Source organism: Tachypleus tridentatus, chromosome 1 (assembly GCF_004210375.1).
Source record: "Tachypleus tridentatus isolate NWPU-2018 chromosome 1, ASM421037v1, whole genome shotgun sequence".
NCBI lineage: Eukaryota > Metazoa > Arthropoda > Merostomata > Xiphosura > Limulidae > Tachypleus > Tachypleus tridentatus.
Genome location: NC_134825.1, coordinates 150,809,911 through 150,831,618, shown reverse-complemented (window position 1 = coordinate 150,831,618; position 21,708 = coordinate 150,809,911). Strand labels below are relative to the sequence as shown.

Sequence of the window (21,708 nt, the reverse complement as noted above, 5' to 3'; positions counted from 1 at the left end):
GGTCTGCGCGAGGCAACTGGAACTGTCTGTAACCCGACCGAGTAGCGCCTCTTTATTGATAGTTCATCCAGAAGCCTCAAAGCTGTGCTGCTCCATAACGGGAATAAGTATCATCTCTTCCCCTGGCTCATTCGGTGCACCTCAAAGAGGAATACAACAACGTCAAGACCTTGCTAGAAGCCTTGAAGTATGATGAGTATGGCTGGGAGTATGGCGGAGACTTCAAAATGGTGGCATTCCTGATGAGTCTCCAAGGAGGCTTTGTAGTGCGCTGCGGTGTCCATGCTGTCCTAGGAAGCACTGGCCGCAACGGACCGATTTCACTGTGGGGAGGCACAATGGCAAGTGTGAGTCACTAGTGGATCTCCAGAAGGTGTTATTCCCACCATTGCACATAAAATTGGGTCTTGTGAAACAATTTTTCATAATTCTTGATAAGGATTCTGCAGCTTCCAAGTACCTTCGAGACTTCTTCTCTAAGCTGTCTGAGGCAAAGGTCAAAACTGGTGTCTTTGTTGGACCACAAATAAAGAAGATCCTGGAGTGCTTCCCAAAGAAGCTCTGTAGGAAGGGAAAAAAAGCTTGGGACAGCTTTCTCGCAGTGATTCGGGGCTTCTTGGGCAGAAAATTATGTGAAACTGGTTGAAGCTCTGGTGAAGAACTACGGCAAAATAGGCTGCAGGATATTCCTGAAAGTCCATATCCTTAACGCTCATCTTGATAAATTCAAGAAGAACATGGGAGCATACTGAGAGGAGCAAAGTGAGCGCTTCCACCAAGATAAACTGGACTTTGAAAGCCGCTAAAAAGCGTATAACGAAAACATGATGGGAGACTATACTTGGGGACTGATACGTGAAAGTGATTTAAATTATAGTCGCAAATATCGACAAATTACTCATTTCTAAACATTTTTGTATAACTTTAGTATAAATACATGTAAATCTTGATTCATATGTTGTTTTATTCAGACCTTATGTAAATGAAAATGTGCAAATTTGCCCGTTTTTAAAAAAGCAAAGTTTGAAGGGAATATTGACCATTTTCTGTACTTTTACAATATAAGCAATTAAGACATAACACATACTATCCAGGAACAAAATTTGTGTTACATAGTGTAATAATTCACCTTGTTGATAACGTTAACAGTGTAGGATGGTATTAAAGCTAATAGTGTATTAAATGCATAAGCCTAATATTAAACTAATTCGTGAAGTTATCTAATGTATAACGTGTTGTTGATTCTCATTATGTATATCATTTGTATCAACATGTAGTTTGTCCCAAAGTATTCACAAAACGTTCAATCCTGCTAGATGGAGCTAAGATGCTGTAATGGTTTGTACATGAAAATAATGTGAAACAAAACTAAGGATTAGTGATAGGACTACAAGTTCAGAGCGGAACGTTTCTGTAAGCCGCTTACCCAGCAATGCATTTTCTGCAGTTGCCATGTCAATATGTGCTTCTGACAAGTTCGTGCTTCTTTGGTGTGGTTTCACATCCACCAGCTTAATCTACTGCCCATGGTTAAGACGCACAAATAGCTGTACTCATTAATAAGTCAGAAATCTAGCACGAACTGTTCTAAGTCCTGCAGTATAATAAATGAAGTCTATACAAAAACGTTTAGCTTGCTAATGTATTAAACTATATGTTGTGCAGAGTGATATTTACTTAAAACACCACTCACTGTATTATAATTACATCATTCACCTGGAACATACGGTAAACTAAAAAAATGCTAGCATTTAGGGCTAGTTGTCGTATTTTTTTCTTACCATTATATTAATATTTCAAAAAAGTATTCAATTTTTTAGAGTAAAGCGAACAGATTCCAATATACATTAGAAAATGTATAATGAACCTTTATACATATTTCACTGTATCAGTTTAGCCATGTGGTTAGGGTGCTCGACTCCCGATCTGAGGGGCAGGGGTTCGAATCCCCCATCCCCAAAGATGCTCTCGTCCTATTAGCTGTGGGGTCGTTGTAATGTAAGTGTTAATCCCATTATACGTTGGTAAAGAGTAGCCTAAGAGTTAATAGTAGGTGGTTATAACCAGTTGCCTTCACTATAGTCTTAAGCTGCTAAATTAGGGACGGCTAGCGCAGATAACCCTCATGTAGCTTTGCGTGAAATTAAAAAAAAAAAGTATCAGTTTTCTCTTAGGCGGATCATGGTGTATTTTTTGACATAAATTAATTTTCCTCCAAGATCGATTCCCTGTAACGTACACATCCAGCCTAGTGTATGGCGTTGTGTTAAAACAAACATGAACCAAGTAGTATACAAACTGTTTTAATAGCATGTTAATAACTGAGCATTTACTGTATAGATATAGAGCGCGATATATAGTAGTACGCAAATTGTACAAGTTACAAGGATAAAGTAGAGAATGATAAACACAGATCTGGACCTACCTTCTAGCGCCAACATTATACGCAGTTCTCGATTTAACAGTTCAAACTTTCTCTCCAAGTCTTCTTCCTTCTCTCTGAAAATAAAGATGATATTTAGATTATCACGTGTAGATGCTTGTTTGGGATTTAGATTGTTACGTATAGATGCTTGTTTGGTATTTATATTATCAAGAGAGATAGATGCTTGTTTGATCCTTATATTATCATGAGTAGATAGATGCTTGTTTGGTATTTATATTATCACGAGTAGATAAATGCTTTGTTTGGTATTTATATTATCACGAGTAGATAGATGCTTGTTTGGTATTTATATTATCACGAGTAGATAGATGCTTGTTTGGTATTTATATTATCACGAGTAGATAGATGCTTGTTTGGTATTTATATTATCACGAGTAGATAGATGCTTGTTTGGTATTTATATTATCACGAGTAGATAGATGCTTGTTTGGTATTTATATTATCACGAGTAGATAGATGCTTGTTTGGTATTTATATTATCATGAGTAGATAGATGCTTGTTTGGTACTTATATTATCACGAGTAGATAGATGCTTTGTTTGGTATTTATATTATCACGAGTAGATAGATGCTTGTTTGGTATTTATATTATCACGAGTAGATAGATGCTTGTTTGGGATTTAGATTGTTACGTATAGATGTTTTGTTTGGTATTTATATTATCACGAGTAGATGTTTGTTTGGTAATTAGATTATCACGAAGAGATAGATGCTTGTTTGGTAATTAGATTATCACGAGTAGATGCTTGTTTGTTGTTTTAATAAACAAAAAATAAATACAAGAAAACGGAAATTACAAACCATAGTTTTTCAAATTCTCACTTTCACCGTGTTGTTAGCATAGTTTGGTACGGATTTTTGCTTTTCTTCATTGTTAAGTACAAAGCTACACAACAGGCTATCTGTGATCTGCCAACTAAAGAAAACTAAGATCAGATTATTAGCATGAAAAGTATTCATACTTACCGCTGAGCCGTTGGGAGGCATTTGATATGGAACTCTTCTGTATTTAACTTGAGTCTTCTATAATTAGACGAACTAATAAATTACTATGATGTTAAATTATTGTGTACAATGGATTTAGTGTTTATTTCGAAATATTTCAATAGGCCCAGCGCCTCAAGAAAAGTTTGCCCAAAGGCATCCAACTAAAACTTGAACTAAGAATAATAGGCTTAAAGCCATGAACTTGATTGTTTGTTTGTTTTTGAATTTCGCACAAAGCTACTCGAAGACTATCTGTGCTAGACGTCCCTAATTTAGTAGTGTAAGACTAGAGGGAGGGCAGCTAGTCATCACCACCCACTGCCAACTCTTGGGCTACTCTTTTACCAACGAATAATGGGATTGACCGTCACATATAACGCCCCCATGACTGGGAGGGCGAGCATGTTTGGCGCGACGGGGATGCGAACCCGCGACCCTCAGATTACGAGTCGCACGCCTTAACACGCTTGGCCATGCCGGGCCTTCATGAACTTGAGCTAAGCCTAACATGCTTAAAACAACAAACTTGGGCTAAAAATAATACATTAACAAAGTTAGAGCAATGAATCTGAGCTAAGAATAACACGCTTACAGAAATGAACCTGAGCTGAGAATAACAAATGTTTTGACAAAATAATAATAAAATATAACAGAGCCACTCCTCAAGAGTTTAATGGTTTTAAAAAAGGAAACATATACCGCTTCTACAAATGCACCTTGTACTGACATTATGGATCATCTTATTATTTTATAGCTAAAGATTCGTATCTACTATAGTAAAACACTATTCATATTTTTTATAAATATATATTTCAAGCGGATATCCTTGTTTTTAATGTTATTTACGAATTACATGTATTCGTACACATACATCATTGTAAAATTTCACACTTTTTAAATGAAGAAAACATAATTACTAAACTATGACTATTTACCACGGTCATCGTATCGTCACGACAGAGTAAATGTTTCTCTGAATTTCCGAACGAGTTAGATTTTAAAAAACAATAAAAAAACAATATTATATTATTGTTAGGGTGAATTTTGTTACATGGTATATTTATGAAGCCCAAGATAATTAACTAACTACAATCTATACACGGATTTTGCTTATTTGTTTAAAGCAAGGTCACACAATAGGCTATCTGCGCTTTGTCCATCATAGTAAACCGAACCCCGGATTTGAACGTTGTATGTCGGTTAAGTTACCACGTGGGTCATTCAAGAGGAACTCTACTAACCAGAATGCCATCCATAGCATTACAGAGTGAACCATAATGACTTTCACATTTTTATCCACGGCCAAGTGTTGGGATTCGTTACAACTCCTTGGTAGGCAATTTTGTAAATTTTATAAGATGGGTAAGACGCGTAAAGATGGATCATGATGAGGATGAAGGCAGAGAACCAAACGGTGTTGGTGTAGAACAGAAAGACCATTTACATCATCCCTTGTAAATGTGGACTCCAATACATTAGAGAAACCAACAACAATAAAACACAGAACACAGGGGCATAAAAAACATAACTTATAATACTGCAGTGGCACGTCATACCTGAGAAGATCACACAATATGACGTGATTCACAAGCGTAAAAAGAAGGGGGAGGGAGGGAAATACTTCTGTATATTCGCCTCCCATAATTCCCTTCGTCAACTTAACACAGACATTAGAAAAACGTACATATCTCTATTGAAGCAATTCAAATAATTGATTCAATCCACTTTTCTATAATGAGCCACACACTAGTAAGTAAGTAGTTTATCGTTAGACGAAAAAAAAAGTAAATCAATCGATAATTAGATATAAATGATCATATAGGTTACTAACCATATCATAGAGATAGATAACACAGGCCTACGATAGTTTTAATGTCTAAATGTTTTACATGTTCTACAGTAATTCCTGTACGCTGGACCCGAAAATGATATCCATTTTTCTCCATCATGTACAGATTTGTAATAAACACCATATGTACTTTTCCATAACCGGGTCACATTCTGCTACGCTTAAATTACTGACAACCTCTGGCTACAGATTTCTCTAGACCTATTGCGACGTGAAAGTCTTACCAATCGTTCCAGAACCCAAGCGTAACAAACATAATAATAACAATAAACATTCGTTGTGGTAAACGAAATAATAAGTTGATTTAAATAAGATTTTCTTCCTAATTTGTGAAAAAATCCTTACGTGATAGGAAAAAAAGTGTGTATCTGTTTGTGTTTTCTTATAGCAAAGCAACATCGGGCTATCTACTGAGTACACCGAGGGGAATCGAACCCCTAATCTTAGCGTTGTAAATCCGTAGACAGAAAAATGTGAATATTATTTTAGAAATCTGAGTTCCTGAATTATAGAAAATCAGTTTATGAACTTTAAATTCGCTGGCCTGTATAATCAGCAGCCACATCTTTACCTTAAATAAACCTTGATAAACCGATAATTTTACCACTTACAGACAAAACATAATCTACCCCCCCCCATAAATTTAGCAATGAAATTCTTAAGTATGAAACAATAATTGAAGAAGAAACTAGGGGGCTATAACTGTAAACTAAAAGCACGAATCAAACGTACTTTACTAGGATTATCAGTAACTCGTAATCAAATGAAATAAGAGTGGAATAATATTTTATATTATTAAAACACAAAGTTGCATAGTGGTCTATTTGTGCTAAGCCCGCTGTGTGTATCGAAAACTATTTGTAGTGTTATAAACGCTAGTACGTATCGTTGAATCAGGAGGAGTAGTGTTTTCCCTGTAAACAACATTCTACAGAAGTATAAGATCTGGAGAGTTAGAAGAATGATACTAAAAGGTACTACTATAACTTATCAGTGTTTAGGTTAGTTATTTCAGCTGAATGTACACGACGACTCTAAAATTAAGGCTTAGCTCAGAAACTAAAGTCAGCAGAACTGGGATAAAACAACTTTTAATAACTTTCCTGACTTTAAAATGAATTATCAGTCAGAACAAGGATATACGCATTGTACTTCAAAACAATATCTGTAAAATATGGAAGACGTAAAAACAAGTTACTTGGTTATATATATATATATTACTGTTTTACGTGCCGTAAAACGACATTTTTATGTATTTGATGATAAGAAATGAGTGTAAAATACGCAAAGAACTTTTACTGTTACATCAGAACTTTTACTGTTACATCAGAACTTTACTGTTACATCAGAACTTTTACTGTTACATCAGAACTTTACTGTTACATCAGAACTTTTACTGTTACATCAGAACTTTACTGTTACATCAGAACTTTTACTGTTACATCAAAACTTTACTGTTACATCAGAACTTTACTGTTACATCAAAACTTTTACTGTTACATCAGAACTTTACTGTTACATCAGAACTTTTACTGTTACATCAGAACTTTTACTGTTACATCAGAACTTTACTGTTACATCAGAACTTTACTGTTACATCAGAACTTTTACTGTTACATCAGAACTTTACTGTAACATCAAAACTTTTACTGTTACATCAGAACTTTACTGTTACATCAGAACTTTTACTGTTACATCAGAACTTTACTGTTACATCAGAACTTTTACTGTTACATCAAAACTTTACTGTTACATCAGAACTTTACTGTTACATCAGAACTTTTACTGTTACATCAGAACTTTCTTTTTCCACTTCCGAATTATTTCAGTATTTATCAACAAATTTTATCGTTAAAAACAATCGTGAGAAAAAATACAACAATTCTTCATCTGAAAGTCATTTCATATTGTGGCTCTTCCTCAGTTTGGTTTATTGTGTTGTTTTTTTAAATTTCGCGCAAAGCTACACGATGGCTAAATGCGCTAGCCGCCCCTAATTTAGCAGTGTAAAACTAGAGGAAGGTGGTTAGTCAATCATCACCGACCGCCAATTCTTGAGCTATCTTTTACCAACGAAATGTGGGATTGACCGTCACGTTATAACGCCTCTCACGGCTGAAAGGGCGAGCATGTTTGGTGTGACGGGGATTTGAGCTCGCGACCCTTAGATTACGAGTCCAGTGCCTTAAGAACCTGGTCATGCTGGGCCGGGAAATACCACGGACATAAACAGGCATTCAGTGACGTACTGCAACAACAACTGAATAACACGTATTCTATGTCTCCTGGTCATTAATTTTCTGATTATAACACTATCTAAAGGACAACTTATCATGATAGTCATAATCAGTCACCCGTATCCAGTGACACTTTGTTGGAAACAGAACCATTGCAGGTGTAACAAATATGTTTTGTTCCAGTGACACTTTGTTGGAAACAGAACCATTGCAGGTGTAACAAATATGTTTTGTTCCAGTGACACTTTGTTGGAAACAGAACAATTGCAGGTGTAACAAATATGTTTTGTTTAATGCTATACGAGCGCCACGACTGTTCTCAGTGTGCCTGGGAATATAACAGGGAATAACTTAGCAACCTACAGCTACGAAAACCTTTATTTTGCACTGGTATATTTTACAAGATGACTTTTAAAGAATTAATACACAGAACAGCATTTATAACCCCCATACCTTGTTGCAATGGACAGCACTGGTAAACATGTTGAATTATTGTTAGTGAACGAACTAATAGACAATTTTTTTTTCTTCCAAGGCCCACATAATGAGGTCCCCCGCTGGGACTGCGGTAAGTTTTCGAATTTACAACGCTAAAATCAGGGATTCGACTTCCCTCGATGGACGCAGCAGATAGTCCGATGTGGCTTTGCTATAAGAAAACATACACACACACACCATATAACAGGATGCGATATACACAAAATAATTTTGTTGTTTTTCGAGAGTATTTATGCAAAGGAAAGGCAACTAGTTACCAGAACTGGTCGCCAACTCTTATGGTACTTTTCTGCACTCAAATGATGGTGCATTACCGCCCCTCTTATAGCTCCAAAGCTGATAGTGTGTTTACAGCAATGAGACCGAACAATGAATCCTCAGATGCACTTCGCAAGTAAGCACGTTAACCCTAGGGCCACGCTCGACCCATCTTAGGTTTAATCTGAGTTGTTTGCGAGGAAAATTATTTTTATTGAATTTTATTTCGTATTCAATCTTAGTTTATTGTTTCTGTTTATTATGAAAATTATAGTTACTAATTTGTATTGCTCATATAAATATTATATTTACAGTAATTATTTGAATGTATAAATTTAAATTATTAAAGCGCAGACTAGTTAATGTTTCTAGCTCTTGACGCTAGAGTAACTACAAATGATATTTAAGTAGGCCTAACTTTAGAAATTTGTTGTATTATAGTAAGTGTTATGTATTATATTTTTTATTAAACTATATATTATCTTAAACTACAGACCTCAGACACTGTACTGAGGGGGTTGTCCCTATATATGTGGCATACCAATCAGACATGTATCATCTAGTTTTGGAACCAATAACAGTACGTATTAATCAATATCACAACACAACTGAAATTATAAATCGTCATGTCAAAGTATTTCATTTCTGAAACCACGCATTAAACTATTTGCCATAATTTAAATATGACAAGACTTATTATAATTACTGTTAGTAAGTAGAACACTTTTTTCTTGTATAAAATGTGCACTTTTTTAAAAACCAAACACAAATTCGATCAACACAATGAAATGTATAGTAGGCGACAAGAAGTTAATTTCTCAAGATTAACTAAAGCCTTGCTGATCGGGATATTTTCTGATGTAGTATTCTAAGATTAAAGAAGCCACGAAAACTTATGAAAGATCTCTCAATGAATTTGCAAGATTAAGGAAACGAGAAAGGGGAATATTGGTTATTTCACGCTTCTTGAGTTTCTATCACAGACCACATCAATGACACAAGGAAAGTGAACTGTTAGAATTGGGGTGGTCAGCGACCACCCACACCCCTCACACGTGGGGGCCGTCAGTTAGCTGCACGCCCGCTGACAGAAGAAATTGAATTCTGATGGACGTTTTATAAACTATTCACAGTTGTCAGTTTTAAATCTACTACTATTCTTGGCGACAATGATATGTACAAGGGAAAGAATCCGTGGTACAGCGAGTAGTCCTTCAGGGACGGATGCCATTGAAACTGATTTGAAGCGAAGAAGAATATTACTCTACAAAGTAACCAATTAGCCAGAAATATAATATAATAAGAAAACGACTTATGGTTCACAGTTTTCTTCAAAGGTTCAATCGCTGCACCCTTAGGTGCACTGTCAACGATACCCGATGGAAAAAATTAAGAAGTTAGGGGAGGCCTATAGAAACCTCGACCTATTTTTATTATAATGCTTCCTTTGGACACTTAATCCGACCTTCGCGTACACTAGTCTATTCTGAAGATTCTTCCGTGGGAACGTTTGTACTAAAAATGGCCAATTCTAAAGCAAAAGGTCTTGCTATATCAAATGTTGGATAAAGAAAGAATACTTCTAGTGACCACCGACAGAGGGCACGCAGCACGAGTCCTTTAATAACCATGTAAAACGTACAGACTCCAAAACACCTGCAAGGACAATAGTTAGCTACAATTTATAGATTCATGTACTCTCCGGTTTCTTTGTCACATGTCTCTGTCCTAACTTTATAGTTACCAGGGATCCGTAGCTACTCAAATACTTTTCATCCCTTTAGTTCACAACCTTTCCCGGGACATTCCGAAGATTCTTGAAGTCAGTGAAAAAACAGTAGCTGAGCTTCAGTGAGACTCCTGCTACGTGTCCCCGACCTGTCTAAGCACCATGTGGCTGTTTCCAAGGTGTGCAGTCATTTTCACCCATAAATCATAGCGGCTGACAAGAAGCTCGCTTGCCTTGTTCCGAACTTGTTAAAGGATGCCGCCACAAAGACAAAACGATGATTACTTAAAAACAACATAACAAGATCCCTTATCAAACCATGCTCTTCGAATCTTGAAAATAGCCCAACAAGGCAGAAAACATAAAGTATCTTCCCTTTTCGTATCTAATTGTAATTTTCTAAATATATAACAGTTTTGTGTGGTTTGTATACTTACGTATACGTGAAACAAAACTAGCAGTGCCTGAAACTATCCAACTTTGAACACCTCAAATAACTTAAAGTGAAGCTGCAACTGTGGTATATAATACAGAATTATCTGTAAACACAAGGCTGTCTAAAACTATAAAATAATCGATATATGTATATACATTTATATCTAAGAATGTATGTACTAATAGTATGTGAGGTCTGAAATACATTCTAAGTAACTTACAATCATAATAAGACAAAATTTCATTTTTAATCGACATTTGCAGGACCAGGACAGTAATTATTAAGCCTTACATATATTAAGCACGGAGGTTAAAGTTCATAAAACCCCACATATCACCGTATGTACCTGTAAATGTAAACCAAGCAGCAAGAAAAGCTTTCCAAATTGGCAGATATGGCCTTCAGAGTGAGGTTTTAGGTTTCAAAGAATATAACTACATACCTCTACCAATTAGCTTATTCGCATATCAATTCATTATTTTGCAGTACTGCTAAACTACATTGATAATACTACACCAATGAGTGCAACCTTAACGACACAAATATATTAAACGTTTACAAATAATAATTAACTTTGGAATCTGACTGAAGGTAAGAAGCCAACAATTTCAATTGCACATCTTACTAAAACAAACCTATCAACAGAAACTTTGGTTTGTTTGTTTATTCTGCATTTCGCGCAAAGCTACACGAGGGTTATCTGCGCTAGCCGTCCCTAATATAGCAGTGTAAGTTTGTTTGTTTGTTTGTTTTTGAATTTCGCACAAAGCTACTCGAGGGCTATCTGTGCTAGCCGACCCTAATTTAGCAGTGTAAGACTAGAGGGAAGGCAGCTAGTCATCACCACCCACCGCCAACTCTTGGGCTACTCTTTTACCAACGAATAGTAGGATTGATCGTGACATTATAACGCTCCCACGGCTGGAAGAGCAAGCATGTTTGATGTGACAGGAATTCGAATCCGTGACCTTCAGATTGCGAGTGGAGCGACTGTAACCACCTAGCCATGCGGGGCCGTAACACAAACATATTCTACACATTCGTTATCAGGCATTAAGGGTTAAAAAAGCCAAGTATTTGCTTTCAGTACTACACAAAAAGTATTACATTATTTAATAATCTTATGTACGATACATGCTATTAGGTCAAAGGTTAAAAAACCAAATATTTGCTTTCAGTAACACGCTAATTATTGCAAACAAAATTACGTTTTAAGTATGACAAATGCTATTAGGCCAAAGGTTAAAAAATGGTATTTGTTTTCAGACTACAATACCTACGGTAAGAAAAAAGGTATTTACGTCTTAAATATTAATTGTTAAATATAACAAACGCTATTAGGTCAAAGGTTAAAAAAACTAGCACTTTCTTTCAGCACTACACTACTTATTATACCGCCTCCCATCCAAAAGAAAAAGAGTACTAAACATTTTAAACATTCTTAAATACGAGATTTACGTCCATGAATAAGGCTAGAAAAGCCCTACAATTTCATTACGGTATGAATGCAGGTGGCAAGAGATAACACACACAGGTGGGGTAATAAATATATATATATCTTCTTTTACAGTTAGTTACGTCACTAGCATACCGATTTTGGACAAAGAAAATTATCATAGAAAGCTTCAAGAGAATGATATATGTTTTCGTTTTCTTTTTGATCTGCGTGTGAAACCTGTATGCTAAAATCTGAAGGTAGACCAGTCACTGCTGTCACAAGCGGTATGGAAAGAACGTTGTCCGTATTCACGGTCAATCTTACCGGAGAAGACACGGGGTTTGTCCGCCGTCTGACCAAAACTAACACAGCTGAATGTACACACAGGATTAGAGTAGGTATGGGAGGGTAGGGGGTGGGGAGTTGAACACCTGAGAATTTTTTTATGTCAACAATTTATGAGTGTGAATGACGTATTTTTTTCAGCTTATGGCTTCACTTCATACATTTGTCATGATTAACTTTACAACAGTACCCCTCTTGCTTTTTATGTTGGACGTTCATGACCATATATACGTAGTTCGCCACCATTACAACAAAGCGAGACGAATTCATTATTTTGGGAAGTTTATTCCAACTCGAATCCAAGGGTTTACAGTTGTTTTAAAAAAAAAAATCTTCAAACGTACGGGTCCAATCATTCAATATTGTCTTATTTGTCGCTCTACGTGTTTATCAAAATATTTTAATTATTTTTTTCCGAATTTAATGTATTTAAGTTAATATATTGGGGACAGTTAAGCAAATACATATTTCGTATATAAAACCTTACAGTATTTACGTCCAAGACACAGAAATTCCAAATGTCTTATGAAATTGTTGGGTTGATAACATACATTTCATTTCCAATTTTACTTGCAAATTAATCCAATAATGGAAACATCATTTATTCGACTGGAATATGGGCCATGGTAATATACAGCCAGGCTATTCCTCATCTGTTTGGCACGTAGTCCGAAAATACCAGTATTCCGCTTCTTATTATCTTATTACTACTTGAAAATATGTAAAAAAAAATCCTTTGTTTCGTATCATATGAAGACGTAAAACACGCACATATATCCTGTCGTTTATCTTATTTAAAGACGAACCAAGATGTTATTTACTGCGTATGTTTTCATTCCAACAAGAAAACGTATAAAAGAAATCCTCTGGTCTTCCTTACTTGATGAATACGCGAGAAACGCACACAAAAATCCTGTCATATATTTTATTAAAATACGAGTCAGCATAAATATTCTATCCGGTATCTTATCTTATTTCCATATGAAAAGTTACAACCAAATCTAAGCTTCTTATCTTAATAATACAAAAAAAACAAACTATCAAAGCACATGGTAGTTGAAATTATTGTTAATAAGTTGCATGTGCAATGTTACTTAACAAAAACCGCTCAAATGTAAGAAAACCTTGCGTGCGCCGAAGCAAAAAGTCACGTGAGCTATCGGCTTGACATTTTCATTACAGCTTCATCTAAAAGTGAACTGTGTTTAGTTCTTCATCATATGAATTAAAGACAGCTGATTTAAAGCGGTAAAACTATAAGGTGAAAGGATGTGCAGATACACAAGTACTGGTTAGGCCAAGCAAACTATATTAGTTGTTTCTATTTCAAGTTTTTAAAATAATGCTACGGTTGGATGGTTATTAATGATTATTTACTGCCAACTTTTCAGAATAATTTTACTAAACTTCATGAAATTATCCTAATTAAAAAGCGTTTAGCGTCACGTGTGATATGCTTGATATGGCTATACCGATTGTTTGGGGATACTGACAAGACATATAAAGGAATTATAAAGGAAATTATTAACACTACTTTAGAGACGAAAATTACCACCACATATTTTTTTTTTTAAATCTGGCTTGATCTATAAAATAACGATTTGTCTCGAATAAGAAGGTTTTGCAGGCCTGGCATGGCCTAGCGCGTTAAGGCGTGCGCTTCGTAATCTGAGGATCGCGGGTTCGCGCCCGAGTCGCGCAAAACATGCTCGCCCTCCCAGCCGTGGGGGCGTTATAATGTGACGTTCAATCCCACTATTCGTTGGTAAAAGAGTAGCCCAAGAGTTGGCGGTGGGTGGTGATGACTAGCTGCCTTCTCTCTAGTCTTACACTGCTAAATTAGGGACGGCTAGCACAGATAGCCCTCGAGTAGCTTTGTGCAAAATTCCAAAACAAACAAACAAACAAGAAGGTTTTGTTTGTTTGAGGAAAGGCAGCTAATCATCACCACCTACCGCCAACTCTTGGGCTACTCTTTTACCAACGAATAATGGATTGTTATTACATTATAACGCCCCCACGGCTGAAAAAGCGAGCATGTTTGGTGTGACGGGGATTCGAGAACCCGCGACCTTCGGATTACGAGTCGAGCGCCTTAACCACCTGGCCATGCCGGGCATAGCAAGATGGTTGCAATCCTAAAGCTAACGTTGGTTACTTTCGAGTGTCACTTTCTTATTTGGTATGTATTAAAAAAAAAAAGGTCATGATATCTAATAAGAACACCGTAGGTGTGGAAAAAAGGTGCGGCCTAATTTAGATATACGATTTCAGCTGCTTATTTTGAGGCATTATGTTACTCAACATATTTGTTCTCTCTTTACTACCAGGGACATGCATATTTTATGCTTGTCGAGTGCATAAATTAAATCGTATGAAATCAGGAACTATGTTTCACTACATTAAGCACAGGCCTCTCTCTACTCAGGTGGCTCAGCGACAAGTTTGAAGACTTGTAGCACTAAAAACTAAGTTTTGGTACCAATGGTGGCGAAGGCACTGATAGTCCATTGTGCAGATTTGCGTTGAAAATAAACAGCATGAGCCGAGAAAAACTATATTTTGATTTTGTAATTTTCAGTTACATCAGAATAAGAAGAGCAATCATTCTGTTTATTGTATCGGTCCAGCATGACCAGACGGTTAGGGCGCCTTACGAATCCGAGGGCTGAGTGTTCGAATCCTCGTTCCACAAAAGATTCTCACCCCTTTTAGCCGTGAGAGCGTTATAAGCGTTACACTGGTGGCCACTAGTGGTAATTTTGTGAACTTAGTCGATCTGAAGACGACGAGAAATTGAGGATTTGTGAGAGTTTGACAAGTGTGAACTGACGGGCGTCCGCAGAAATTGTTCCAGGGGATATCGCGTGAAATTGTAAAGCGAATAAAAAGTAATATACATACAGTGAATGATAAAACAAAAACTAAGTTCCTTATTTTCGAGGAGGAGAGTGGCCCCTTTTTCCCCTTGTGGACGTCCATCTGTGAACTTGACGCAGAAATAAAACGGTTTATTTTTATAAAAATCGGTGATACAAGTTGTTCTCATGATAGTAAAAGTGTAGCCCCAAAGTTGGGGGTGGATGGTAATGACTAACTGCCTTTCCTCCAGCCTTTCGCTGCTAAGTTAGAGACTTATAAAACTTCATGCGAAATTCAAAAGCAAACAAAATGTTTGAACGTTTGTTACATTAATAGCGCACGTGTTGTGTTTCTTCTAGTGTACAGAAATTAATTTTTCTTTAAATGCTGCCGATACAAACTACAAGAAAATAGAGCATGATTGGAAAGTATGGTCTGAAGAGAAAAAGCAAATGTTCTCTTGTTACGTTAATAATTCATTAACTGATTACTTAGAAACCCTGTGAACACACATCTTGTTTCTCATGCTGCAAGGTTTAAGTAAGTTGATATTTCCTTTATGATCATGAAAGTTTATAATTTTAATAAAGAGACATCCTGTTTCTGACGCTTAAATAACAAGATTCAAGTGAGCTGACATTTCCTTCCTTATGTTGATAATTTATAATTTTAGTGAAGAGACATCCTGTTTCTGATGCTCATATTACAAGATTCAAATGAGCTGACATTTTCTCCTTATGTTGATAGTTTATAATTTTAGTGAACAGACATCCTGTTTCTGACGCTCATATTACAAGATTCAAGTGAGCTGACATTTTCTTCCTTATGTTAATAGTTTATAATTTTAGTGAAGAGACATCCTGTTCCTGACGCTGATATTACAAGATTCAAGTGAGCTGACATTTCCTTTCTTATGTTGATAGTTTATAATTTTAGTGAGGAGACATCCTGTTTCTGATGCTCATATTACAAGATTCAAATGAGCTGACATTTTCTCCTTATGTTGATAGTTTATAATTTTAGTGAAGAGACATCCTGTTTGTGACGCTCATATTACAAGATTCAAGTGAGCTGACATTTTCTCCTTATGCTGATAGTTTATAATTTTAGTGAAGAGACATCCTGTTTCTGACGCTCATATTACAAGATTCAAATGAGCTGACATTTCCTTCCTTATGTTGATAGTTTATAATTTTAGTGAAGAGACATCCTGTTTGTGACGGTCATATTACAAGATTCAAGTGAGCTGACATTTTCTCCTTATGTTGATAGTTTATAATTTTAGTGAAGAGACATCCTGTTTCTGACGCTGATATTACAAGATTCAAGTGAGCTGAAATTTCCTTCCTTATGTTGATAGTTTATAATTTTAGTGAAGAGACATCCTGTTTCTGACGCTGATATTACAAGATTCAAGTGAGCTGACATTTCCTTCCTTATACTGATAGTTTATAATTTTAGTGAAGAGACATCCTGTTTCTGACGCTGATATTACAAGACTCAAGTGAGCTTTTAGTGAAGAGACATCCTGTTTCTGGCGCTGATATTACAAGATTCAAGTGAGCTGGCATTTCCTTCCTTATGCTGATAGTTTATAATTTTAGTGAAGAGACATCCTGTTTCTGACGCTTATATTACAAGATTCAAGTAAGCTGACATTTCCTTCCTTATGCTGATAGTTTATAATTTTAGTGAAGAGACATCCTGTTTCTGACGCTTATATTACAAGATTCAAGTGAGCTGACATTTCCTTCCTTATGTTGATAGTTTATAATTTTAGTGAAGAGACATCCTGTTTTTGACGCTGATATTACAAGATTCAAGTGAGCTGGCATTTCCTTCCTTATGTTGATAGTTTATAATTTTAGTGAAGAGACATCCTGTTTCTGACGCTTATATTACAAGATTCAAGTGAGCTGGCATTTCCTTCCTTATGTTGATAGTTTATAATTTTTATGAAGAGACATCCTGTTTCTGACGCTTATATTGCATGAATATGTATTAAACTGAAGTCCTCTTAGTTAAAGTGATAGTGCATGAATCATGTGAGTATACATCCTACTTTTCATGCTAATGTGCATGATTCGTGTAAGCGCAGACACTATTTCTTTAGTACATAAACTGAGAGATATTTCGGTTTGTTTCGTAACTCACGAAAGTCCATGTTAAAGTCATATTAAAGAAGAAGAATGAACTACAGAGTTTGAAACTAGTGAAGTTGCTTTATTTCACTGTTTTTGTTATTCATTAATTTTGGAAGAGATTTTGTTTCTGATTTCTAAATCACGTTAAGCCTAAAGCCTTGTCATTGGTATATAATCCGGATTTATTTTTCTTATACGACACTAGTTAAAGCAACCAAGTTAGACCTTGGACTTTTCGACCCATATTATGATGGATGAGAACACTGACAGGAGAGCCTCCTGGTGAGCAGCCCTTTCCTGAGCAGCCTACCATGAAACTTTAACTAAAATATGAGTACAAGTCACATAAGTTTTGGATATAATTTCACTATCCCTATAAAACGAAGCCGTTTCATGTGTCCCAAGTTAAAGTGGTACCATTTCTAACGGCCGACCTTTGGCTTGTTAATTAGCAGGATTATGGGCTCGTATCATACCGCTTGGCGGGGCCATCTCACGGAAGAACACATTTAACAAGGCATTCAGACGTCAGCGGCCGCCGCATACAAACTGCCACTAACACAGCTATAACAACAGGGGAACTGCAACGGCGGGCTTTACTGACTGTCATCTGTCGGTATTGATGGTTACTCTCACAAGAATAGGTATTGTCCCCGTTCCTTCAGGTGTGCCACGCTGTCTTGATGTAGAGACGAGAAAGGAGGAATGCAATACACACAGGTGGTCGACTGGAAATATCCCGTCGTCATACATATATTCAGGTTTATTTCTAGACAATTTTTCTCTACTGACGTCAAGTTTCCATACTGTATACCATGAAGACAATCGGCACTGTGTAAGTTAATAGTAGTTTACAGGCTGCACACAATTCTACACTATTCCTATATTTTCCGGGTAAAATCTTAAGTTAAAATTTTATTATTATCAGTATCTTCACACTTACTTAGACCCGGCATGGCGCGGTGGTAAAGGTACTCGACTCCTAATCCGAATCGAATCCCCGTCGCACCAAATATGTTCGCCCTTTCAGCCATGGGGGACGTTATAACGTAATAGTCAATCCCACCATTCGTTGGTAAAAGAGTAACCCAAGAGTTGATGGTGGGTGGTGATGACTAGCTGCATTCCATCTAGTTTTACACTGCTAAATTAAAGACGGCTCGCGCAGATAACACTTGTGTAGCTTTGCGCGAATTTCAAAAACAAACACGCTTAACCTACTACGTTTAGAGCGGTTATTTACGTTGAAAAGGATCTCACCTGCTAACGTTTAGAGCAAGTTGTATTTTTTCTTTTTATCATTTGAGCGATAAAAAACTAGAAGCTGAAACAAACATCGGTCTATTTTCCTTTCGATCACTGCGCCGCCTACCAGTGAATAAGGAAACAAAACAATCATCCCATATGGTGTAAAGACAAAGATACAAATTGTATTATTATTAGTGTCACTGTCACGTCAAACTCTTTCTCCTAACATCTGATACAAAATATTTGTTTGGATGAAAAAAAAAACTCATTATTTGTGCCTATAATTGCATAAGTCATACAAAGTTTAGATAAACTATAAAATAATATATATATATATATATACATTATATTATATTACAGGTTCGTTAGTTGGCGACGTCGAAACGTTTTCTTTTCTTTATTGGTTCTTTCTACGTTACGTTGTTATTAAAATTCACGTTTTCTAAGGTTACAGATTTTACTTATTTTCTGCAACAAAAGTCTTTAGTTACTAGAAACTAATCGATGGTCTTTTAAGTCAGTAAAAAAGAAAGTAAATAAACAAGGCGTTTCACACACACAGCCCATTACACTTCCACACAAACCTTGTAAAAATCAATATTGAATAAATCCTGTCTTCCATTATCTCCAAGGGAAATACTGGAATGACGGGAGAAACTGCTTTAAAGCAGCTTTTAGAGATAAGAAGATTAGCGTGTAGAATAAACTAGAACTGATAGACAAACGGTACACAAATGGTGTGGTTTGAACTTGGCGCAAAGCTACATGAGGGCTATCTGCGCTAGGTGTCCCTAATTTAAGAGTGTAAGACTAGAGGGAAGGCAGCTTGTCATCACTACCCACAGCCAACGCTTGGGCTACTACCCTTTTACCAACGAATATTGGGATTGACCGTCACATTATAACGCTCCCACGGCTGAAAAAGCGAGCATGTTTGGTGTAACGGGGATTCGAACCCGTGACCCTCGGATTGAGAGTCGAGTGACTTAACCACCTGGTCTAACATGCAATGGAAACAGTGACGGTGAATTTTTTCAGTAAAAGTTAGAAGTATAATGAAAATTTGCTGTGGAAGATCAGTTATAAAGACTGCAAAGTGTGTGAACAAAAGAGATAAGATCAGTTATAAAGACTGCAAAGTGTGTGAACAAAAGAGATATGTGGAGGTAATTTATGGGCAGTTATGTGTGAAATGTTATTAAATCAGTAAGCTAGGCATCGTAATGAAACTTCATTTGATTATTATTAGTTGGTTATTTGGAACTAAGCACAAAGCTACACAATGAGCTATCTGTGCTCTGCCTACCATGAGTATCGAAACCTGGTTTCGAGCAGTGTCAGTCCGAGGACACCCCCTGTGGAAGGCGAAAGAAACCTGAACAACTATATAATTTATAGAGAACAATAAACGTGGGCTCGAATGTCTAATACTGCATTAGTTTATCTGTCCGCCTTCGATATGTCCACCACGGAATCGATACCCGGATTTTGACGTTGTAAGTCCATGAACTTGCCGTTGATTCACCTGAAAACAGGTTTTAAGAATCGCTTTTCTGGGACACCCACAGTTTCTGGGTTACTTGAACGAGTAATTTAAAAGTAAACGTTCTTTACTCTCTTTTTTTTTTCTTCTTTTTTACAGAATAAATCTCACTCCAAATATTTAGTGCCAGCAGTAACACAGTCAGGGCTGACTTTCGCAGACCTAACTCTCTATTACAGTTAAACTTTAATAATGAAAAACAAGTGAAGTAACCAGTTGTTACATTATTGTTGGTTAGGTTTCTTTTAAAATAACTTAAGAGTCACAGATTCTATAAAATTTATTTGCTAAAGGTGTGTTTACATAAAAAGAATATTGTAATGAATATTTTAAAGATAAAACTACGATATGCGATTTTGCTGGGTTTTTTTCTCTTGTACGATTTCATGGACACTTTGATATATTTGGAAATTACACCAAAAAACTTTATACGAAATGTATACTTGTCAAAAAAAAAAAAAGCACATTTAAAGTTTCGAGACACAATACTAAGCTATTCAATATTACCCAAGTCAATTTCTGAGTAAATTAAAAACACATTATATACTTTACAAGCTGGGTACCTGTTCTTTGTCCAGATTATAAACGTAAAAAACTGTGGGGATGTATACTCTGGTAAATATTAGAAAAATTCAAACTTTCACACAATTTATTTGTACCTTAATATTACAGTATTCATTTTCACTTCATCCAAATTTTTGTAAAAGCTTTAAGAACTAACTAAGTATATATTTAAAACATTGTACACACTGTGCGATAGTCAGGGTGACTTTCCAAAAAGGGACAGTAGCCAAATTAGTGGGTGCTATCTGTTACCCGCTTTCGGCACCAACACTTCCTTTCCCACTGTTTCACGTAACGAACTGTCTGTCCCTGACCGCAGAAGTGTCTTGTGGGATGAAGTTGTAAGGTCACAGGGGTCAATGGGTACAACTCACAAAATTGCTCTTCACGTCATAGTTATGGTGATTATTGTAGTAGAAAATTCACTGAGTTTCGGCATTACTGCAATAGTGGTGTCCATTTTGTGTCTTTGCACTTCTCTACACAGAGTGCTAGCGCACTGTTTGAGATATATAAGAAGTTTGTATTCCCTTTTATCGAAAAGTTAACTTTTTTGGTTTGGTGTTGGGAGCTGGCGCCATCTATGAACGCAATTAACGCTGACTTACGTCCAGATAATAAATGCTCAATAACAGCGATAATGAGGTGGAGAGGGTATTAACCTGTCATCATCGTCCCACAATGTTTGATTGTGATTGGCCCAGCGACAAAAGAGTGGTTAGATAACAGACAAAGGAAAGACAGACAGACAGTCAGATCTGTGTTTAATACATACATGGTACTTGACAAATTTATTCATAATAAAGTTAAAGTTGAACAAGATTTAAGAAAAATGAAATTACAACAAAACTATTAACGCGCAAAATCAGAAGAGTGTGATATTAGGTATGACATTACACTGATTATGATGCAATTATAAAGTTATTAAAAATTAATAATATTTTAAACATATTTTTATCACTATGCATTTTCAAAATAACTCATGTAGTACAGCTTGTATTGATAACAGCATTTCCTTATATTTTGTATATAAATAAAAACCAAAGGTTAAACTAAAGAGAAACAAGTTTTGTATTGCTTTAGGCTTATTCATTTTCAACCATTTTTCTCATCCTACTGACATT

At 36.1% G+C, this 21,708-nt stretch overlaps 1 protein-coding gene across 1 annotated transcript in view; it reads right to left on the bottom strand.

Annotated features, from left to right (window-relative positions):
• LOC143227012 (EH domain-binding protein 1-like) overlaps window positions 1-21,708 on the bottom strand; it is a 127,211-nt gene that overhangs the window by 30,641 nt on the left and 74,862 nt on the right. The window contains exon 11 of the mRNA XM_076458561.1: window positions 2,426-2,499. Within this exon, the coding sequence (XP_076314676.1) occupies window positions 2,426-2,499 (74 nt within the window). The remainder of the gene's footprint in view (window positions 1-2,425; window positions 2,500-21,708) is intronic.